Source organism: Siniperca chuatsi, linkage group LG3 (assembly GCF_020085105.1).
Source record: "Siniperca chuatsi isolate FFG_IHB_CAS linkage group LG3, ASM2008510v1, whole genome shotgun sequence".
In the NCBI taxonomy this organism is placed as follows: Eukaryota; Metazoa; Chordata; class Actinopteri; order Centrarchiformes; family Sinipercidae; genus Siniperca; species Siniperca chuatsi.
In genome coordinates this window covers 18238028-18260587 of record NC_058044.1, presented here as the reverse complement: position 1 = coordinate 18260587, position 22560 = coordinate 18238028, and the positions used below count along the sequence as shown (strand labels likewise).

General features: G+C 42.8%; 1 protein-coding gene across 20 annotated transcripts in view; it reads left to right on the top strand.

The window, feature by feature from the left end:
• Positions 1 to 22209, top strand: part of LOC122872884 (nuclear factor 1 X-type-like) — a 110780-nt gene extending 88571 nt beyond the window's left edge. For 6 of the 20 annotated variants that reach the window (XM_044188951.1, XM_044188952.1, XM_044188953.1 and 3 more), the window contains 7 exons: positions 259 to 386; positions 1627 to 1701; positions 5991 to 6119; positions 9374 to 9543; positions 11409 to 11556; positions 13852 to 13940; positions 17261 to 22209. In XM_044188951.1, coding sequence (XP_044044886.1) covers positions 259 to 386; positions 1627 to 1701; positions 5991 to 6119; positions 9374 to 9543; positions 11409 to 11556; positions 13852 to 13940; positions 17261 to 17275 — 754 coding nt within the window. In that variant the 3' untranslated portion in view covers positions 17276 to 22209. The remainder of the gene's footprint in view (positions 1 to 258; positions 387 to 1626; positions 1702 to 5990; positions 6120 to 9373; positions 9544 to 11408; positions 11557 to 13851; positions 13941 to 17260) is intronic. The other 14 variants (XM_044188962.1, XM_044188965.1, XM_044188966.1 and 11 more) reach the window with 9 other exon arrangements.
• The last annotated feature ends 351 nt before the right edge of the window (positions 22210 to 22560 follow it).

The following is a 22560-nucleotide window of genomic DNA, read 5'->3' as shown; positions in this document are numbered from 1 at the left end:
TTCTTGTGCTTTGTCTGTTCTGCTCCAAGACTTTGCGATTGTAATATTGTTTCCACTAAGAAGCAAAACTTGAAGTCTCTTTCAATGTTGAAGTGCTTGTTTGTATGATTATTTTGAAGTTATCAGTTCTGCAAGGTATTTTATCCTTCCTATCCATACTTACCCATTACATATTTTAAAAAATCATGTCTCCTCTCCCCCTCTCTTTCTGCCTCCCACCTCTCTTCTACCCTCCACACATCTTCCACATGGCCTCAGCTCCACCAAGAGGAAGTCATTAGACGACAGTGAGCTGGAGAGCCCCACAGATGATGTTTTCTACCCTGGACGCTCGCCTGCTGCCAGCTCATCCCAGTCCAGTGCGTGGCCTAACGACATGGATGCAGGTACCTCCCCTATCCCACTCCACACCTGTCACCCACTAAGCAAGCATCATGAAACTTTTTCACACTCCTGCCTGACCCCCACCCCACCACCACTAAAGTGCAAACTGATGCCTCCATCTGACTTTGTCTCTTCTCCACACTCCTTACCTCAATCACCTGCCTTCATTCTGGTGATGTACACATCCCTGAAGACCCCTCAAAACCTCCCACTCACCCACCAACCACCTTCCTTAAGGCCCTGTACCTCAGTCTGATCATTCTACACCCTAGAGAAACAGCAACACCTAAGACTGCAGCTTCTAAATACCAAAGAGAGACTAACAAACTGACAATTTGTCTATTGAGAGTCTATTGGTCACAGTGTCTAGCAATATAAAGCAAAAGCCCTTCAAATAGTTTAAATATATAATACCCTGTCATATATTTAAGCATATAAAGCATGCAGACTTGAAATAGTAATACTAGTAATAATAAAATCACATGCTTTTCTCAGATTTGTTTCAGTCTGTGACAAGGACATACGGATACCTGCCAAAATAAAGGAGACTTAGATGAATAATGAAAGGCCAGGTTTAGGTAATTGGCAATAAAATCGTTACACAGTCATCACCGTCACCATGTGGTGAGGCTATTTTACACTGATTGGAATACTCTATTGTTAAGTAAATGCATTTAAAAGCATCAAGATGTTTTAAATTACAGTCTGTGCCATTTTCTGGTCACCATTTTTTCAACACCATCACTAAAACCCCAGAAAATTGAATTTATCATGGATAAATGGTGCTATCCACCAAATAGCTCCAGACATCAGGAATATAAATGCCAAAATGCATCAAGAATGAAATAACAGCATACAGCGGCCTGTATTAAGGCATTATGCTGGTGTTTACATTGTTTTGGCAGTAACCACTACCTCTGTGATTCAGCTTTGGACATTACCCTCTTTATTCTACCTCCTCAGTAATCCTACCTCATCCCTCCAACAACCCAGTAACTCAAAAAAACCCTCTCTTGTTCACTTCACTTGAGTCCTCACTCCAAACTCTCAAGGCTTTATATTTACTCATCCTCACCTTAAAGTTTACCTGATGTTGTGTCAATTACCAGTCACTCACTACCTCCATCATACACAAATATAACTCTCTCCCCTTCCCTCCTTCTCTCTCTCTCTCTCTCTCTCTCTCTCTCTCTCTCACTCGTCCCATATCTCATTGTTAACAATACCCTTCTCCACTTTCAGTGCAGCACCATTTGGCGAGTGTGCAGGAGAGGAAGATAAAACATGAAAACGATGGCGTGCAGTTTCCTTACCATGGTTAGAACAACATTGATTACACTCATATATATTTGCTATTTATCAGCCATTATGTAGCTCAGTGTGTGTGTGTGTGTGTGTGTGTGTGTGTGTGTGTGTATATATATATATATATATATATATATATATATATATACAATATACTGTATGTGTGTGTGTGTGTGTGTTTATATGTGAGTTGTATCAAAAGGGTAGTGTACCCAAATATGGGACTACAGTATTTGTGTAATCATTTCTGTAATGTTTAGCTGTTATCAGATTGATTTCATTGCTGCTGATCAAATTCAAATTTATTAACATTACATTTCCTGTGACGTACAGTAGCAGGATTGCCAAGAATTAAGTTCAGGCTTTACTTTCTGTGTGAAACACGAGGCTACATGTGGCTCACCGAAGATCCCTGGCTTTACCTCTCTGAAGTCATGTCAGTCCTCCCAGCAGCACTTGACAGCAATTGACAGATGTCACTAGGCTAACACTGACAACACCAGCAGGCATACTCACATAATTTGCCCATTGCCACTGTGCATGTGCCTCACATGCACAGTGACTCACTCATATGCACACACATGGACATACATATATTGTACATACACAGACCCCACACACACACACGATGACTTATACACTTACAACCCCCTTCAAATGCAGACGTTCACACATTGAAACACACATGTTATCATGCTCCCCTCCCCTGCAGGTGTTCAGGTGCCCGCCTTGCCTCCATCCCTCTGTCGCTCCATCCCTCCCTTGCTTCAAATCCCTCATTAAGACGCTTACCGTCTGTGGATCAGAGGTGTAAAACCCTTCCTCCTGCTCCCTAGCTCTCCCCTCAACCCTCTATCCCTGTCTCCCTTCTGTCTAATTGAAAATGTGTACAGCAGGAGGGACACTGGGGAGAGAGAAAACATGTCAGAGGAGAAAAGGAGGAGAGAGAAGCAGAAAGCAGTCAAGTGGATAGGAAAAGTGGGAGGTGAGAAAGGGAAGAGAGGAGAGAAGAAGACTTTGGTGTACTCAGATGGTGATAGCTAATGAGAGAGAAGGGTTATCAGGATGCGAACTAGAGGAGCCAAGAGCCCTGGTTAGGTTTTGCCCCAATCTACTCTCACTCGAGCCTCAGCGGCTGCTCTCCTGCTCCTGCTCCACTTAGCTGTAAATGTAATTAAGAGGCTGCTCATCAGAGCCACAACAGAGGCTGCTGTACGCCTTAGCACACCAGAGCCTCACCTCCCATCTTTTTCCCCTCTCTCTCACTCACTCTTGGTCTCTGTGTATGTGTACCACCCTATTTACTCTCCAAAGTACACCACACACAGCTTTGTACACCTCCTAAAGAGTTTGGCAAATAGAGGTGTAGAATAGCATGCAACTCTGGACCCTTTACCCAATTAATTTACAAAATCCAAGTGTAAAGTTAGAAAGCCAAAAGCTTTTGTAATTATCAGCTGTTTTTTATTTATTTTTTAATTTTGTGTGGGTTTGGGAATAGTTTTTAACAGTAGCTAGCACAAAACATGGTTCACACTCAAGAGAAACCAAGGCAAAAAGGAGAGATTGAGGTATGGGAGAGCAAGGATGGAGCAAGGAGAGAATCTGTGATTTTGGTACGGTGTGTATCCAATTTTTCAAAGGATCCCACCTGCCACAGGCAAAGCTCATGTGGGAATTCCTGTCCAGGTGGGGGGGTATGTAAACAAGCAAGCACACACACAAACAAACCAAGGGGCTTCTAAAAATATAGAAAACACACAGGTGCGCCTCACCGTCTGTCCACGGCACCATCTACTCCCCCCGACTCCCTCCATAACCAACAGAACACACACATCCAGCAACACACACAGATGTATGAAGATGCATTCATACATATAAATCACACAAACACTGTTACATTCAGAAATACACGACAGATTTGTACACACATATCACACAGACACAAACACATGCACAGCTGAAGCATGGACCCAGATGGTGTTTCTGTGTGTGTGTAGCCTTGGGATCCGTGAGGATGCTGGAGACATCTGCTCCACAGGGGCTAGCAGAGGGGTGGGGGAGGTTAGTGGAGGCAAACGAAACAACCATGATTTCATATTAGTTCCAAATGATTGTGAAATTTTCCTGAGACACCAGAGACTTGTGGTGGTGGGGGCCTTTCTTGGTGCTTTGCGTTAAATGTTACAGGTCCGTAGAGGGATACGGCTGGACTTACATATGTGGTTTAAATCACTGGAGAGAGGAGAATTCCCTGACTTTCCTTTCCACTTGTTTAAACCACTATCTCCTATCTTTTCCAACTGTGTGTGTGTGTGTGTGTGTGTGTGTGTGTGTGTGCGTCTATGTGTGCTTCAGAGGCGCATCTGGTGGCAGGCCTGTTAGTGCAAAGAGACAGAAGGGTCATCATGGGAGCGCTTGATTGGTTGCCAGTGAAATACTAAGGCTTGCCAAGAGAGGAAACAGTGCAGTTGTGGCACATAGACACACAAACCAGATCAGACCATTGCACAGTCTCTGAAGTGCAGAAATATTGTCTTTCACATTCCCTTGGTGATAGTGACAGTGCTATAACTTTCTATATATACAGATGTCAATCTTCATCTGATCTTCTCTGTGTTTCCTGGCTCTGATTTCTATACTTCAGATTAATTTTATACTTCCACAATAAAAGCACATAACTACCTCTCTGAAACCATAACTGTTTAATCTATAAGGTTCTGGTTTTTACACTTTCTTCCAAATCTCAGTCTTTCCCAGCTCTCCCCTCCAGTGCCTTTCCTTGTTTAAGTCTCTGCAGACTGCTCTTAATTTCCAGTTTGCTCCCACCAGTGTGACAGTGTCATAGCAATCACTGTTAACTATTGGTGTCAGAAGTGGGATTGGGGTTGTCTTCAAGCTTGGAATCTGTCTGACAGTACAATACGCCCCCAGACTGCTGCTACAGTGGGGGAAGAAAAAAAAGAAATATATGTCTGCTAAAGACATAAATGGTTCACACATATTCACTCCCACCTGCTTGAGACTTAACTCTTTCACACAGGGAGGGAAGGTTTTACACGCCTCCACACTCCCATAGACTTTCACACGTCTCCAGCTGGAGAACTGAGGAGGAATCGTATTTAATGCCTTGTTTGATGCGGAGGGGCCACAGAAATAGACTACAAAACAACAGTCTAAAAAAAGTTTAAAAAGAGAACATTATCACTCACTTGTTAGAGAGATTATAAGAAAACTTCATGGAAAAGAAATGTGTCTATTGTTTCATCAGTTAAATGTGGCGGTGTTGTAAGGGTCTTTGTTTTCGTTATTGGACGTGTACTTGTGCTTTCGAGTGTGTTCAGTCAGCGAGCGTGTGAGTGAGTGTGTGAGCGAGAGATAATAACCATATTTAACATCTTATGACATTTCAATTTCATACATGTCTTCAGAGCAACGCATTGAAAAACAAGACACTGCTGCATTTTTCACAGGTTCTGCTTTGCTCTCTCGCTCCCTTGCTCCCTCGCATATTTTCATGTCTCCCACGTTCTTCTCGCCTCTCTTTCTCTCTCTCTCTCTCTCCCTCTGTCTCCTCTCTCTGTCCGTCTGCTTGTCTTTCGCACTCAGCAGCTGCCGTGTCCATACTGTACAGTGTGTGCTATTTCTGAATGAAGCCTTCTTCTCGTGCAGCCAGCCTGTGAGCTTCGCTGAAGCCAGACCACAACTAGCTGACTGTGGCTGTATGGTGGCCATGCTCATACACAGAGAAAGCCTGGAGTTGGCACCTGAAAGAGAGAGAGAAACAGAGAGAAAGAGATGAGACAGAAAAACATACAGTGGCACAGTAGATGTTATAGCTACAGATGTGCTTTAGCTCTAAAACAAAGACCAGATTCAGATTGGCTTTAGCTATTTCCCCCCTTTTTCCTTTGAAGACATGCACTTACGCTTTGAACTATTGCTCAGCCCATATTATATGACTATAAAGCTGGGAGTTGGAACTCCTACAGTATATCTCTGAATGAGTTGTTACAACCTAAGAGTCCTCTGATTGACTCTTTGAAACTAATGGGAGTGAATGGCCAACAGCCAAAAGGACAGGGAGCAATGCACTGCCATCAACCAATGAGGAAATTAAACAATCTAATCAGAAAATCATGATTGTTCAAGTCCCCTTAAAGAAAAATCAAATTGATTTTTTTTTTTTTTTTTTTGCGTTGCCAATTCAATAAGCAACATTTTGTTGATTAAAACCACCTCTCTCTTTTCCTCCCTCTTCCCCCCACTTTTTTTTGTTGATCCCATTTTTTTTTCGCCAGGACTGTCCTCGCCTGGTTCACTTAAGAAGCCGGGGAAGTTTGATTTCAACGCCCTGACTTCCCAGACGAGGTCCCCCCGCATGGCGTTCACACACCACCCGCTGCCTGTGCTGGCAGGAGTGAGACCAGGTGAGAGCCCTGCCATGAACCCAACAACCCCCAACCTCCCTTTTATAATCTGAAAAAGAGAGAGAAGGAAAGGGAGTGTCAAACTTGACCCCCGATTGCCATATTTACACCCCCAAACTCCTCTGGAAACAAACAAAATAAATTCTACAATCGTGTGCCTGAAAATAATGAAAATTCCAAATGTACTTGCTAAGAAAGCAAAACAAAACTTTAAAATCCTACAGTTGCAACTGCTGAGAAGCAATATGCCCGCAGAGTTTCACCTGTTCAGTGTTATTGCTATCATCATGGCTTGGCATAAATTTCTCTCTCTCTCTTTCAGTCTCTCTCCATCCATCCATTTTTACCACCATCTTTGTGGCTGTGTGTTTTAATATTGTCATTGCATGGTACCATTACTGCATCCATGCCTTTGTGACTGATTTGCCTCATATCTTACTGCTTCATGCATCCATTGTAATGTTTTTACAAGTCATTTCTTGTATTTAAACTGAACTAAGCTGTTTATTCTCATATAATGAACTTGATTGGGTGTTTTTATGTACCAAATGGAGCTATTACCACATTTAATAGTTTAATTGATGTTGTAATAAAACCACTTATATGTACAGTGCATACGATCAGAAATCTTGGAAATATCTACCTCTGTTTAGTCAGAACAGCTACCAAGGAAAAAATCTCCAAGACAGAAGTTTGAAGAGAAAATATAAAAATTCTTTATTGTATAGGTAAGAAGAAGATAACAAAGGACCAGTACATCTTAATCAGGGGTCTTGCTTTGCCACCTGTCAGTTATTAGAGCCAACCAGTGCTTCTTTTTGTGTCTGTTTTTGTTTTGTTTTTTACATTCAGACACACCATCTCAGTTGTATGTTTGTGCTACAAAATGTATGTTTGCGCGTGTTTGGTAGGTTTTTCTTATTTAGATTTTCTTAAGAGTATAGAGCAAATACAGATTTGAAAAGGAGTAGGAAGAAGTAACAGGGATTGATACAGTATTTGAACCCATGCAGTTGCACAGATGTAGACTGTAGTGTATAAAATTCTTGAAGTAACAAAAGTAACATCCAGTGTTTTCAAGGTCTTGTTTCATTAGAGGCACTAAGGGCAAGTTGTCCTCATAAGAGCTTTTCGGTCCTATAGGATAACCAACATGGTTTCTCCATCTCCAGTCAAAGAATTCCCAAAGTCTCCAGGATCTCAAGTTTGCCAACAAATCCCTGTAGGCTGGTCTCACTTTTCAAAGGAATAAATATGTCCTCCTCTCTCTATCTCTGCCTCTCATTCCATTTGTCTCTCAAAGGGATGGTTTGGTCCACAGCCAAACCAGACCTACCATGTAAAGGTCATTTGGACTCATTGCCCTCCATGATGAAACGTATTGAATTTTACTTGCGGAGCTCCCCACAGTATATTTAGAAAATATAGTCCAGGGTGGATGTCGCACCATTAAGTCATGTTGTTTATCTGCACAGAGCAGTCCTAAGCACTCTGGAGAATCCAAAGCACCAGATTGAATTTTGCAATTGAACTGATTTCTAAAATTTGCTCCTCTGTTTTGTGCGTGAGTTGAAGAGGTGTGAGGGACTGGCTCAGGTTTCTTTGTTCCCCAACTAACTTCTCACACTCTCCAAAATGTGTGTGTGGACTGTTAGCTAAGAGGTTTCATGTAATAGAGAGGACGTAATGAGACAGTGTTTAGAGATTGTGTATGGGTGAATTTGTGCACGTACACACAGATATACACACATGCGCGCATGTGTAAATTTACACTCTTGTGGAGGACTCTGTTCTAAAATGGCTGCCATCCAAATAGAATGTCCCTCGGAGGCCTTGGTTCTATAAAGAGACTGGAGGATGATGGGAGGGAGGGAAGGAGAGAGGGATGAAACGAGAAATGGGGGTAGACAGAGAGGGTGAAGAAGCAGTTAGCAATCATGGCTTGCCTTGGATGGACTGGAGCTGTTAGCTTTTGTTGTATAGGTCTGTGTGGGTGTTCAGGGGTAAGGACTGGATGGTTTATGTCCTGTTTTTGGCTCCGGACTGATGTGGAGAGCTGCCAGATTGACTGACTGTTGTCCGATTATACTAGTCTGGAGAGTCCGCCATTGTGACAGTGATTACACACACCAATATACGTACAAAGACACATGAAAGCTGCAACAGACATAGCAACACATTCATACAGACTACAAAAATACATGCAAGCCAAGATACAGACACAGATGCACAAAATGCACGTGCACACAAAAACACAGACACAAAAAGATCGGCACACCAAAACACTGAAAGTTTGAACGAACAGGCACTTACCCACTTTGTGAGTACAGCATACACAAGACATAGTAGGTGACAGACATAATCACAGATGCTTGTTCGCCAGACTCCCCTCACCTAGCAGCTTGCCTCTTTAGTTTGGTGTGCCAAATTGCCAAAGCCATAGAATCTCAGCAGAAGACAGACAGTGGAGGCTAGTGTGTGTGTGTGTGGTTTGCTGGCTGGCTGGCTGACTAATGTCTCCGGGAGGCGTTTTGCGGTCGGTGGGGAGCGGAGGGGAGATTCTCTCTCAAGCTTCAAACCACTGGGCAGAACCGCACAGCAAGGATATGCTGCTGATTGATTACACATCACTGACAAGCAATAAAACAAAAGTGGAAAAAGCCAGTGTGTGTGTGGCTCTGTCATACCCCAGTGGTTTGTGTATGTGTGTGTGTTTGAGAGTGAAATGGAGAGGGAGCAGAAGGCAGAAAATACTGTAACACACTCTAGCGTGTATGGGACTGTGAAAGTGTGTGTGTGTGTGTAGTGATGCCAGGCTTACCAGAGGTACAGAGAAATCTAGTGGGCTGATTTTATAAAATGAATGGGACCAGATGTTTCCCAATAGCCAGGGATAATGCCAGTCATTTGTAAGCAGAAACAGCTTCAGTCAGTCAACCACAAGAGAATGTCACAGCTATTTTCTGTGTTATGACAACAATAGGCCTAAGCGGCAACCTGGTGTTTGATGCCAACTGTGGTGGTGCTTAGTTAAAACATATGCATGTCTTATACTGTCATAGGTCTGCATGTTAATGTACTGAATATCATAGTGTGTAGAGTGTTATGTATGCTTAACGTGCTGTATTTTAGTAGAAAAAGAATAGTATGACCTGAGCCTCATTGTATTTTTCCCACTTCTGGGAATCTTCTCTTCACGTTCCTCTTCCTCTTCTCCTTTCCCATTCCTGTTTCCTTTCCCCTTTTCTCCTCAGGGAGTCCCCGTGCCTCAGCCTCAGCCCTGCACTTCCCCTCCTCCTCTATCATCCAGCAGTCCAGCCCATACTTCACCCACCCCACCATACGCTACCATCACCACCAGGACCCGCTTAAGGAGTTTGTGCAGTTTGTGTGCACCGACGGCACAGGACAGCCCAGCGCGCAGGTAAGTGGTCTATGGGTTCAGCAAAACGAGCGGCGGGGATAGTGGGATGGTCTGCGGTACAAACTGACATAAAAGACAAGTCGACACTGATAAGAAGTCAGTTTATTTTTGCAGAATTTACTGAAGAAGATGCACAATGAAAATCAGCATCATAATTACCGTATATACAGAATGACTGCGCCATCATTTTCATATCTTATTTGTTAGATGTACAGGTGCGACATGATCATGTGAGCCTAGACCTGGGAATAGAGCAATCTCTATGAAATGAGGCAGCTTCACCAGGGAAGAGTTTAATGGTTTTAGGGCAAACACGTCAACAGGAGGAGGCAGCCAGATGTGCTTAAACAAAAGAAAAAACTAAGGGGGAGGGAGCCAAACCACATTTGATTAATCATAGGTTCAACATATAATATAATACCTTCTCCCACAGTTATGTTCAGGTGGAGAAAAAAAGCTGGAGAAAAAAGCTGATGTAGGCAGACAAGTTATAGGGCAGGTATGGCCTGGGCGAGGCAACTGGCAGTGGATTCACTATAGGAAAGCAAGGCTGCAAACTTGGGAGAGGCTGGTAGAGGGTGTGTAGACAGATCTGGATTAGCACTGTTTGGAGAGTTAGGTGTCCATGGAAGGAAACTGAAGTAGACATTTAAGACTCCTGGTGCATTCCAGTGGTCATTTAACAAGCCCTCATTGACCTGCTGCCATTTTAATTAAAGGTCCTTTACTCTCAACAATGTTCCCTCAAGTGGCACATCTTCCCCAGTCTGCATTGCGATCTGTAATCATTTTAATCTGCATAATAGGTGGAATGGTGGATGGTGGAAGATCACGTAATATATAATAAAGTAAATATTTAGCTGTACAGCATTTAAGTGAAAGTAACACCCTATGACAAACGTGCAAGTGCCGAAGGGAAATGAAGAATAGTTATTAAAACGCACCATGTGTCAGATGAAGCCGTGGAAGCTAGTGAGTGGCTGTGGATGAGGAGGAAACTAACTGCGGAAGCTAAGTGGAGCACAGAGGGAGGTGTTTCTGGGACACAGTTGAGCCTTTTTGAGGTGTCATGGGTCTAATTCAGTGAAACATCAGTGAAGGGAGGTGCCCCGTTCAAAACCCCAATAACTTCACACTCACGCTCACACTCACTCATCCTGAAAGCTAGTTTCCAAACATCAAAACATAGGCACAGCATACAGTTGACTGATAACTGGCCGTAAAGGGACATTTCACAATTATTTTGACACACATACACTAAGGCGCAGGGTTCTGGTAGTACTGTAAACCTCTACTGTAAACTTGGCCTCGTGAGCAACTTTGAAACCATTTATTAAGCCCTTTTTCATGTCCTTTGTTCTCATTACTTCACACACTAAATACAAAGTATATATCATGAAATTGCACATGCAAATACACACACTCGCACACACAGACACCCTTTTCTCACTTCTCATTGCTGATTTTCCCTTCTTTTTTAAATTCTTACATTGCACTATAATAACTTTCCTTGTGGACAACTCCATTTTTATTTCCCCCTTGTGTGTTAACAATGTTCATCATTTTTCCACTTCTTATTTACCTCACTATTTTTGGCCAGACTGTCTGATATTTTTGTGTGTTTTAATTTAAAATTGTGTGAGTTTGGTGATCTCTCTTGTCCCTGTGTCCAAGTTGTGTGTTTTTTAGTTTGTCTGATGTACTTAAGACTACTTGTGTGGATCCTGTTGGCATTTGTCTATATATGAGTGTCTTACATGGGACTCTGTGTGACTTTATGTCGTGTGTGTGTATGTCTGGCTCCCTGTGCACTGTATATTCTCGGGGTGTGTCCTGCTCACCCTGTCTGTATGGTCCGTCTGCAGCCTAATGGAGGTGGCCAGAGCAAAATGCCGGGCTCCTTCCTGCTGCCTCCGCCACCCCCGGTGGCGCGCCCTGTGCCCCTCCCCATGCCCGACTCTAAAATCATCAGCACGCCCACTGACGGCGGACTCAGCTCACCCGCATCTCCGTGTAAGTCACCCCCCCACTCCCACTCCCCTCCATAAACCCCCATTACTGCCCCAGTCTCCCCACACTTCTCACAGAGGCCAGTCTAAACCGATTTTAGGCTCCAGTAGGTTGGTTAGCTCTTAGCTGGCAGCTAATTTGTTCTCTGTTCCAATAATACATCAAGTTTGTTAGGCTAGAACAGATGTCATATAACATCATCATCATACAAGTCCCAGTATTTATATGCAGTGCAGCAACACTTTGGCTTTTTTCTGTAATGTTGTAGTACAACTACTGAAAAAGCACAGGTCTGGGACTTCTACAATGGCTACTGCTGTAGTTTTTCATAGTTTAGCTGACCGTCTGCTTCCAGTAAGGTTGCAGTCTGTTCAGTCAAACACTCAGCAGCCCCAGGAGCTTCACTCCTATTTCATCCATCACCTTATGGACTGTACGCCACTGTACTGTACTGTACTAGCAAGATCCAATTCTGTCGAGGCAGAAGCCACGCCTTTGCCAAACCAGAGATCCTCTTTCAAGCTCTTCTGTATCTCTTGCTCTGAAGTTCAGTCTTCTTTTCTCTCTTCATGTCTTTGCAAACCTCCTTAGCCTCCTTCCTCCACCCTTTCTCTTTCCTAAAAATATTTTTATTCTCTCTTTTTCTCTCTCTCTGGTGTTCGGTTTCCTGCAAGCACCACAAGAGGCAGTGTAGTCTCTCTCCCATCTCTTTGATGTGTTTTGTAGTTTGGGGGGAGCAGAGCAGGGCCCTGTGCACGTTGCCTCTGTAGCCGCAAGCCTTTGATCAACGCAGACTTTGCATGTCTGTCTGTGACAGCGGCAATACAATCTACCCCCTTCTCTCATTTCTTTTTTGCCTTCTTCTTTTCTTTATTTGATATAGTCTCATATCCTCCTTTCTTTGTTTCTTTTTTCCTTTATTTCTCTCTTTTTTCTTTTTAAGGGAACAAAATTAGGGCAGTTGGCGTGGACTCCAAAAAAACATCATGCCCCACTTTACCCACCCAATCCCCTTGCCACTTTCACACAAATCTCACAACAATAAAAAATTGAGAACAACAAAAAACATGGAAATCACAGTATAACAAGAACAACCCAATCTCTCTAAACATGAAGGATAAAATCTAATCAAACCTGTCTAATTAGTGCTATACTGGGGGAGCGGGAGAGAGGAGTGTCATCAGGGAGCCGTGAGGCTTTGGTTGGTTCCACCCAGACAGATGCAGTGCGAGAGTCGGGCCATGGGAGAGGCACACCAAGAGGGGGCACTGGACGGAGCAACCGGGGCACCTTCTCCTCCTTTTGTTTTGACTTTTTCTCCTCTTCCTGTCCTATCAACCTTTCCTCCCCTCCCCCCTTCCAACTCTCTCAGATTAACGTGTCACTTTATTATTTATTTATATGAACATCTATATAAATAAATATCGTACTTTCCATCTCTTTTCTCATTCCGGTGACTGTTATCACTGTATTATTTTATTTTTTTTTTACCCCCTCTAATTTTGTCTCTGATTCTCAAGATATCGTAATTACAGTCATAAAAACACACACACACACACACACACACACACACACGCATATGTACGTACGTACACTCTCACTCATGCATCAGTTTCCAGCCCTATCACTGTCACCCCCACACATCCCCATCCCCTCAACCTCAATCAAGTCATGCACAGCAAAAGTTCTACTCAGCCGCCATGTTGGAGTCCAGTGAGCACAACTGCCCTAAATTTGATCCTGTGACATCACTGAATGGTGTCACTTTGTAAGCAAGATGCTCCCCTTAACCTATTAAATGTAAATGGAGCACTGGTTACCACTGATGGTGAATACAGTTCCTCCATCGGTCAACCTATTATTAAGTCCACAGTGAATCCTCAGTGGTTTTCTATGATTACGGTGGCTTATTACTGAGGCCAGGGGCTGCTGAGGAGTGTCTGTGACTAACAGCGCAGCCATATTTGAGGGAAATAGCTTCTTCATGTTGCCGCTAATCATTACAGACTCTAAATCCCCTTGTAAACCACAGATTAAACGGTTAGGTGAAGAAAAATAACAATGATCTGCCCACAAAATGAGTAAATAATCCATGTGACTAATAGGGCATCAGTATCCCTGACCCTTACTGTCTTTCCCTAGTAATTCATTTGACAGTGAATTGTAGTCATAGTCTTAGCAGGTTAATATTATATTAAAACATATAGATAATGATAAGGAGAGCATCAAACTACTATGAGCTCGGTGTGTATGTGTGTGTGTAAAAGCATGTACACACTTGTCTCTCTCTGTTTATAGCATACTCCACGCCAGGCTCCACAGCTCCCAACCGGTTTGTCGGCATCGGAACACGGGACAACTTTCTGAATATCCCCCAGCAGACTCAGGTACCCCGCCAACCTCCCTCATTTAATTAACATCCACCCATCCCCCCATCCCCCCACCACCCCTCTGTTTTTTATGTCTTTTTCTTCCTCGTCCCTCATCACCCTCTGCAAGCGTGACTCTGCACAGTGCTGTATATAGATGATATTTACAGTGATCCATTATTGTAGACATCTTCAGGTTTAAAGAGACAGGTCATTCAGAGCGAAGGCCGTGATACAGAGGCAGTACTCAGATAATGGCTTTGCATTGGCACCCTGCTACACTCACCATAATTGGCCAATCAGAAATGATCAGAAGTGATTCAGACCATTGCACCAGTGTTGATCAACAGTTTGAATATTTTGCCTCTGTTGTCATTCATAACTGTTACTGCATCATTTAGCTAAATCAGGCCCTTATTTTGACAAAACAATCTCAACTCAAGGTCCACTTACAAGCTTTTTCCAGAGCTTTCAACCACATCACATAGTCTTCATGAGTGGATATGGTTAGCTCAGTTTTAATGGAGATGGATGCGTTGACATGCAAGCTCAGTAGCTGCTATAACGAGGAGGTGTAAAGCTTGCATGTCAACAGAAAACTGAGCAAACTCCCTCTGTTAACTGAACACTGTGATATGGTTGAAAGCCCTGGAAAAAGATAGCAAGTGGACCTTGAGTTGGGATTGTTTAGTCAAACTATTTCCAAGGTCAAGAATAAACTTCAAACTGTACTATGTTTTTAGTTAAAGTTAAATGATTAAAATTCTTTTACTAAAAAAATCTCTGATGAAAATGTGTTTGTTTGAGTTGACATTATACTTGTCTACATCTTGCACACTGCCATCTTATAAAATGCTTGCAGAGGAAAGTTATAATGGACCAGGGGGGCATATATGTCACACGGACAAGATATTGTCGATCAATTGTTTTCAAACCTGCCCACCTACATTGACACAAAGTGTTGCCCATGTATCAAGGCCTTTAGTTTCAGTATTGGTTTACAGTGTCTGTACCACAGTAGTTTCCCCACAGTGAATGTAAGCAGTGCCAGTTAGTTTCAGCTCCAGCAGTGTTGATTTATCTCTGCCTGGCCCCACAGTGTGTATTAGTGCAGCGTGTGAGGCCAGTAGTGAACTACATTGTGGTTTCAGCTTTGGCTGCGCTCTGCCACTGGGCTGCAGTGTCTTGGGCCTCCTCCATCACCAACACAACTTTTCTCATTAGGGGCTAACCGCACCTGCCTGCAGCCAACTCGGCTCTCCTGTCCTCCCCACACATGGAAACAATCTGCATTCCTCCTCGGCACAGCTCTGCTCGGCTGCTCTGCCCCCCCCCCTCATGCATCAGCAGCCCACCCTCCCTTTCTTTCTCTCTCCCTCTCTCCTCCTGCTGCTCTCTCGAGTATTTTCGAGCTCCCCACCTGCACCACTCTCCCACAGATGTAGCCCTGGCACTGAGGGGACATCCAAACACTATCCAAATGTGTGTGAGCGCATATGCACACACATGCACATACACTTCAACTGTGTGCCAAAACTCTTGCCCCTCATTTTCTCTCCTAAAAAACAACAGGGCTTTTACAACAGCTTACATATGTTCAGAACGCTTATTATCTCCTGCTATTGCTTATCAAACATTATTGAAAAATGTCCACTTTGAACATTTCTGCCGGGTTTACGGCACACACAGCGAGAACCTGGGCACTGGTATCAACTGCTCCCAGTTAACTGAGCCTAGTAGGTCAGTAACAACCCCGGCCAGTGTGAGTAACAGAGGTCTCTGCCTATCCTGCTGTTCTCTGGCATATGGAGAGGTTCAGACGATGGCCCTGCCAGCCCGCCTCGCCGCCTGCTAGCCAACTAGCCAAGACAGAGGGAGAAAGCCTTCCGACTGCTGTCAGGACAAGAAGCAGAGAAAAGCTGGTCTGAGGAGCTCTCTGGTGGTGAGACCTCAGCTATGCAGGAAGAGAGAGGGAGATAGGGGGATGTGTATGAAAAAAAGTAGGAGGGACTGAGAGAAACGGGGGGGGGGGGGAGGGAGTTAGTCGAAGCTCGCTGCACTCCACAGTCACGTCCCGGCTGTCTGGTTGCCCACAGCAACCAGACATGATGTCATAGGCAGTTGAACTTGGACTTGAAGGGGGTTAGAGAGAGGGGGTCACTTTCCACTGCCAAGGATTACACTGGGAGAGCTGGAGTGAGAGAGGAGAGGAAAAGAGAAGGGGGTTAAGGGAAGTCGGAGCCAGGAGGAGGAGTTATCTACAAACACCAAAGAATTATGGGTAGGAAGGAGGGAGGCAGAGGTGGTGGAGGATAGATGGAGGTTGAGGGGGGTTAAAACTCTCTCTGGGTTGCTAGAATGGGGGGACAACAGAGTTTGCTGTTAAAGGTGGGGTGATTCGCTGCTTTCCACGGGCTGAGGCCTGTGGAATGTCAGCGGCAGCCAGAACAGCTCGGCCTGTGCCAAAGCTGCCACTCTGCCCTCTTATCAAACTCAGAAACTGGATACCTGGAGTAGCTGCCCTCAATAGCTTTACAGTGTAGTCTGAGACCACTCGGGCCCACAGAGCAGAGACATATTAGGAGGATCCTCTTACATGTAAACTGGTTACGCATGACAGAGCAGTTACAGTCCTGTTTGCTCATTGGAAAGCCATTCAGGCCGATAGAAAAACTGCTTCCCTAATGCTATTTGTAGCTCTGAAATAACACAAGTGTTTTTAATGAGTAAAACGCCAGAGTCAGCCCTCTTAAAAACAGCAAGTGGTGAAGTTGAGGTAGTAACTGTTTCAACACTGTATGGGACAGCTGAGCTCAGCAAGTACTGTAAGTTAGGGAGAAAAGGAGTAGTAGGTGGCCCCCTAGTGGATGAAAGATAACCTATACAAGTGGTTCCCAACACTTGTTTGTTTGTTTGTAAACCATGTAAAACAAAGCAACCTCTACTTGCAACCGCTTGCATATGCCTCCTGGTTGTGAGCAGTTCAACCACACATTACATTTATTTTTTATTTTGTTTTTAGAGGTCTGAAGTGGTAAAATTATCCAGTAATTTGCTAGAAAAGGGGCAAAGTTTGGAAGAACTTCAGAAAACAATGAACATTATTTTGTGTTGCAGAATTATATTTTTGAACCCTCAGATTTCTCTTGTGACCCTTTGTGGGGGTCTTGACCCCAAGGTGGGGAACAAGTGATTTACAGCATGCTTTAAAGTCCACTGTGTAAGATGCTGTTCTGTGTTCATACTTCATACCTTTTCATACTCTGTTACTGTATGCCCCACCACTTCTACCTCCTTCATTCATACCAATAACTTGTCATTTCTTTTCTTCTCCACAGTCCTGGTTCCTCTGACAAGGCCTCTCTGAATCAAGAGCTAAAATTGTGTCATGAAAATTGGAAATTTGAAAAACAAACACACATCACCGCTGATTAAGAACAGACTGCTGACACTAAAAGGTCTTTCTCTCTTGCCAACACTATTCAAAGTACTACTACAGATCCCTAAAAAACCCCACCCCAACCCAAGAGGACTCCAAATCCAACACAATTTGAACAGGAACGTTCGTCCCCCTTTATGCAGGAGGCTTCAATGAGATTAAGTGGACAGACTCAGAATGCAAAGAGGAGGAAGAGGAAGATGAGGAACTGTCTCACACATACCACGAAATGTCAGAAAGGAAACACAATATGGCAACCTGACAAATGACCAATTATACAATTGTTGTTTCTTTTTTTATGATTTCTTTTTCTTTTATTTTGTTGTCTCCACAATGAAACTCCATGCATTGGCTGGGAGATCCAAAAAAAGTAGTGGTAAATGGTGAAGTCGGATGTGCAAGTTTAAAAGATTGCCACCCAAATTGCACACCTCCATATCTGTGTATTTTTCCACGTACCTCTACACCCCCACCCCCCCACCCGCAGCTCAGTGCTGCCCGGGGTCCAGACCGTAACCACAGCCACATGCCTGCGTGCGTCCACACTCTGCCGCTTCAATCGCTCAGCCCTGAGCCTCTTTCATTTCTGATTGGCCAATCATGGTGACACCATTCGATGGTGTGACATATATGCACTAAGTGGCTGGTCTTTGTTTACCTGTCAAAGTATCAGGGCGTCCTACTGTGGGAAGAGTGATAGCCATGAGGCGAGTGCAAGAAAGTGAACACACGACAGACAGTCATAACACTAACTCTACATGTGCTCTTTCGTCCCCTCACCTATGCACTATTAATTTTTAATAAGGGATGAACAGTATTGCACATCGATGGTCAGATGAGCGATTAGAGAAGTGAGTCGAGGCTGGCTGCTACTGCAGGGATGTGGCTGTGCTAACATTCAAGTCTAGGCTCTGAAACACGCAGCGCACATACACACATACACAACACGCACGACTGCATACAGCACATACAGACCATCTTCTCCAGAATAGTCTGTCACACAACCACTCATAGTATCATCTTGTTATTATTCATAGACATGGAATTTAATTTACAGTAATGCACACACAGCATCAGCTTCCTATTATTAGCTTTCATTTTGTTTGTAGGTGTTTTCCTTTTTTTTTTTTTTGCCAGATTTGGTTTTGGTTTTGTCTCACTTGGATTGTTTTAACCTTCTCTTGCATGTCATAACACTTTTTCTAGGTTGCAGTAGCACGTTAAGTATCATGCTCAAATTTCAGCGAAACAGATTTCAACAAAACAGTAATAGCAGTTTCTCAAATCTCTCATGTATGGACAGCACAGTAACAGCAGCTCATCACATGCATCCCTTGCATTGCTTCACCTTGTATCCCTTAGTCCAGTCACAGGAAAACCCAGAGGACTACACACACACACACACACACACACACACAGACACATTTATAAATTATACAATTACACCACCAACAACCTGACATAAAATATTAAAGGGAAGCCTTTATATTTGGTTCTCCAAACTGCCTTTGTTAATGGTTTTTCATTCACTTAAGATTTGTCTTTTTAATTTGAGATATTTTTTCTATGTAAATGTTCACATTTAAATTGCTATTGGTATTATTTCCATCATGACACAATCCAACAAAAGCCGACCTCACAAAATAACTGGACTGCCTAGCTGTTGGTTCTGTTTTGCAGGGATAGTAAACAGGGCTGAGGCCTTGTTCTCAGCCTCTCTAGTAACATTAGCTCTATGTACTAAAACCATATATCAAGACTATAACAATATATGAAAGTGCCTCTGTATTCCCTTCATGCAATTAGTAATAAACTTGACTTCAGGTTCTCTTCCCACATATAAGCTAAAGCTACAGGGAATGGTAGCGTTGGTGCATGTGGAAACCATTGGCCGAGGACAGATCTTTATAGAGGACTGCAAACTTTTTTTGTAAAGACATAGAGAGAGAGAGAGAGATCTTATACATATATATTTATGATATATGCTCCTTTTTAACTTTTACTACATGAGCTGGTTGGCAGTCTAGTTATTTTCTGAACTCTTACCCCCCTCCCCACCTCCACAACCCGTTTCAGTAACATCATCTTACTGTTACCAGTACGGATCAAACGACACACGCCATCGCCATCTGCAGCGCAGCATTATAATACCTAGATTAACATGTCAAAAATCGACAGTAGGTTTGAAGAAAAAAAGTGTTTGTTTTTTGATGGAAAGTATTATTATTGAAAATATGTGTCGATTGAGCCACGTGCAATGCATTGGGTAGATCATTGTGTTTGTCTGTTAGAGATTTTTAAGAAAGCTAAGAGAAAAGAGAAAAAAAATGTATTTGTTTCAAGTCCATAAGCTCCGGGACTCTAAACTAGAGGGCCATGAAAAATCCTAGTCTTTGTAAGTTGGGGGTATTTGTTTTTATTTCCTTTGTCTCTTTTTTAATGTTTTATGTGTAATCAGTTGTTTATAAAAATGTGGGAGGGCTGAAGGAAAAAAAATTCTACACAACTTGAGAAACAAAATTCTCTATCATCAGATGAAAACTGGTGCTTTAACACTATAAAGTACATTCAGAACTATTGTAAATGAATGGTAATGAACAAAAATAACAGACCATTTAGGAATCAGCATTATTCCTCTCTCTATTTTTATCTTCTATTTGTATTGAGTGGGGGAGAGGTTCCTGTTCCTTAAGGTTGTGACACAAAAGGCATTTTGGTTCAACCTTTAGAAAAAAAACAAACCTATACTGTCAAGCCTAAGAAAACTCTATAAATAACTTTCCCATGCACTGCCTGAAACTCACCAGCAGAAAACAAAACAACCCTCCCAATTTAACTCATTTTTATCACATACATTAGCATAAATACATGACAAGTTCCTCCCTGTACTGCGGGAGATGCTTCACACCCAGAAATATTTTATTCCCATGACCATTTTGATAGGTTTCTGAATCTCGAGCTGGATAAAATTCAGCAGGTTGTGTTGAGACCCTCATGCAATGGAAAGAGTGTTAGGTTATACCTTCTGTCTCCTGCACAGATAACACACACAGAAAAGGGGCAAAAAGTAGCTTCAAATCAGATAAAAATATGAGGTCTGGACCATTTATGAAACAGGCAGCAAGGTGAGCCTCTCCCCTGTTCCACCCCCTCCTCTGTAAATGACTCTTATAGTGCTTGTGCTGTAGTGTATAGTTTCCCAGCAGTTAAAGGTTGTCCCTTAAAAGTGCCTTTTGTTCACAGACTCCATTTTGTAATCCAGATTGCCCTTTTTTTTCCCGAAACGGCTCGAAGTAACAGGTTGCCCCTGAGTGCTGCAAGGAAGGCGAAAGGTCGTCGCCCATTCAGCATTCAGGGACAACTTTTTTCTCCTCGGCATTCGAAATGAATCCCCTCCATTGTACCTCCCCTATATCCTCTCTTCCTTTTCAAAAGCCGTATAGATATATATATATATATATATATGTGTGTGTGTATATGTGTGTGTATATATACACATATATGTGTATATGTATATATACATATATATGTGTATATGTATATATACATATATATGTGTATATGTGTATATATACATATATATATACATATACATATATATATACATATACATATATATATATACATATACATATATATAGTACAAAAGGAAACTGGTGTGAATTAGTTCTTTACTTTTTATTGATAAATGATGACAAAAAAATTGAAAAGGCAAAAAAACTTGTTCTTGTTCAGCTCTTGCTTTTTTCTTCCCCTCTGTCTCCAATGTCTGTTTTCTCTTAGACACTGGAGTAGTCTGTAACTGTGTGTCCGTCACTCTCCGTCTCTCTCTCTCTCTCTCTCTCTCCTGCCCTCTCCGCTGTTGGGAGGGTGAAAAAAAAAAATTGACGAAAAACTTTTGTCTGAGCAGAATGCAGTTAGCTCACATGTTATTCTTGTCTGTATGCTTCACATTGTATTACCATACCCATCTTCTTCAGCTTCTCCATTCAACAGCTAATGTAAGTGAACAAATTACGCTGACGGGCTTTTGGGGGTGTCCTTGGGTGGGTTAGGAAGGGATGACAGGGGTTCAGGTTGAAGAGGTTTACGGAGAAGACTAATGGGGTCGAGAGGGCTGGATGGACTGCTTTGGGATGTTGGAAAGGGCTGCTTTGACTAGGATAAGTTTGCTCTTTTGTTTCAGCTATTTATTTTTGGCTTTGTTTTATCCCCCCTACCCTTTTTTTTGGTTCCTTTTAATTTGGATTTCTTTAAATATTTGCTATCAGGGTATGCTGTCGTTGAGGCACTCTTTGAGGATGCCTTGGACTGTAAATGAAAGCTACAAGCACCTTATAACCGGACTTGTCCTGCACGAGGCTGAAAGAGGGGGGTTGTATTTCCAGGACATATCCCACATCCATTCAAACCAACCTTTTAAAGTGAAGTATTATTGTTCACGGTGGGTTAGCAGTATTAGCCATTTACAACACCAACCAGATAGATAAAAGGCCAGCATGAACCTGATCTCTCAGATTTTTGAGGATTCAGGGAAGTCCCTCCATTTTCTCCTCCGACCACCTCATGCTGGACTGCTCCGTGTCTTTGTTCTGTTGTTTATTTTGTTCTTTATCTTCTTAAGCGTGTATGGGTTATTGGTGTAATAGGCAGCACCCTAGGCCCCCTGACTCCCAGCTCTTCTACGCCTCTGTCTACACCCTCAGTGCAGCACCACTTCTTTGTGAGAACACCCCCAGAGCTCTAGGTGAAATGCATGTGTTAATTACAGTTTCTTTTCCATAAGAAGAAAAACACAGTTTGAGAAGAGCAGCACCTGATTGAATAAAAAGGATGTTCTTGACTGTACCATCTTGCTGTGTCATGTCTTTCTTTCTATAAACTGGTGACTAAATAAAGAATCAGCTCTGGAGTTGCATGACGTCCTGCAATAATCACATGATGGTGTAGACATAAGTTATGCTAATAAGCAAATGTTAGTATACTTGTCTAGTGGATGGATTGCTGAAATTTGGTACACAGATGCATGGTGCCCAGAGGATGAATTTTAATAACTTTAGTGATCCCCCGACTTTCCATTTAGCACCATCATCAGGTTACATTTTTAATTTATACCTAAACTAATGACATTCCCATCAGTCTCTGCTGTACTTTATGTTTAGTACTTATTTGAAAATGTTAACATGCTAAACTGAGATG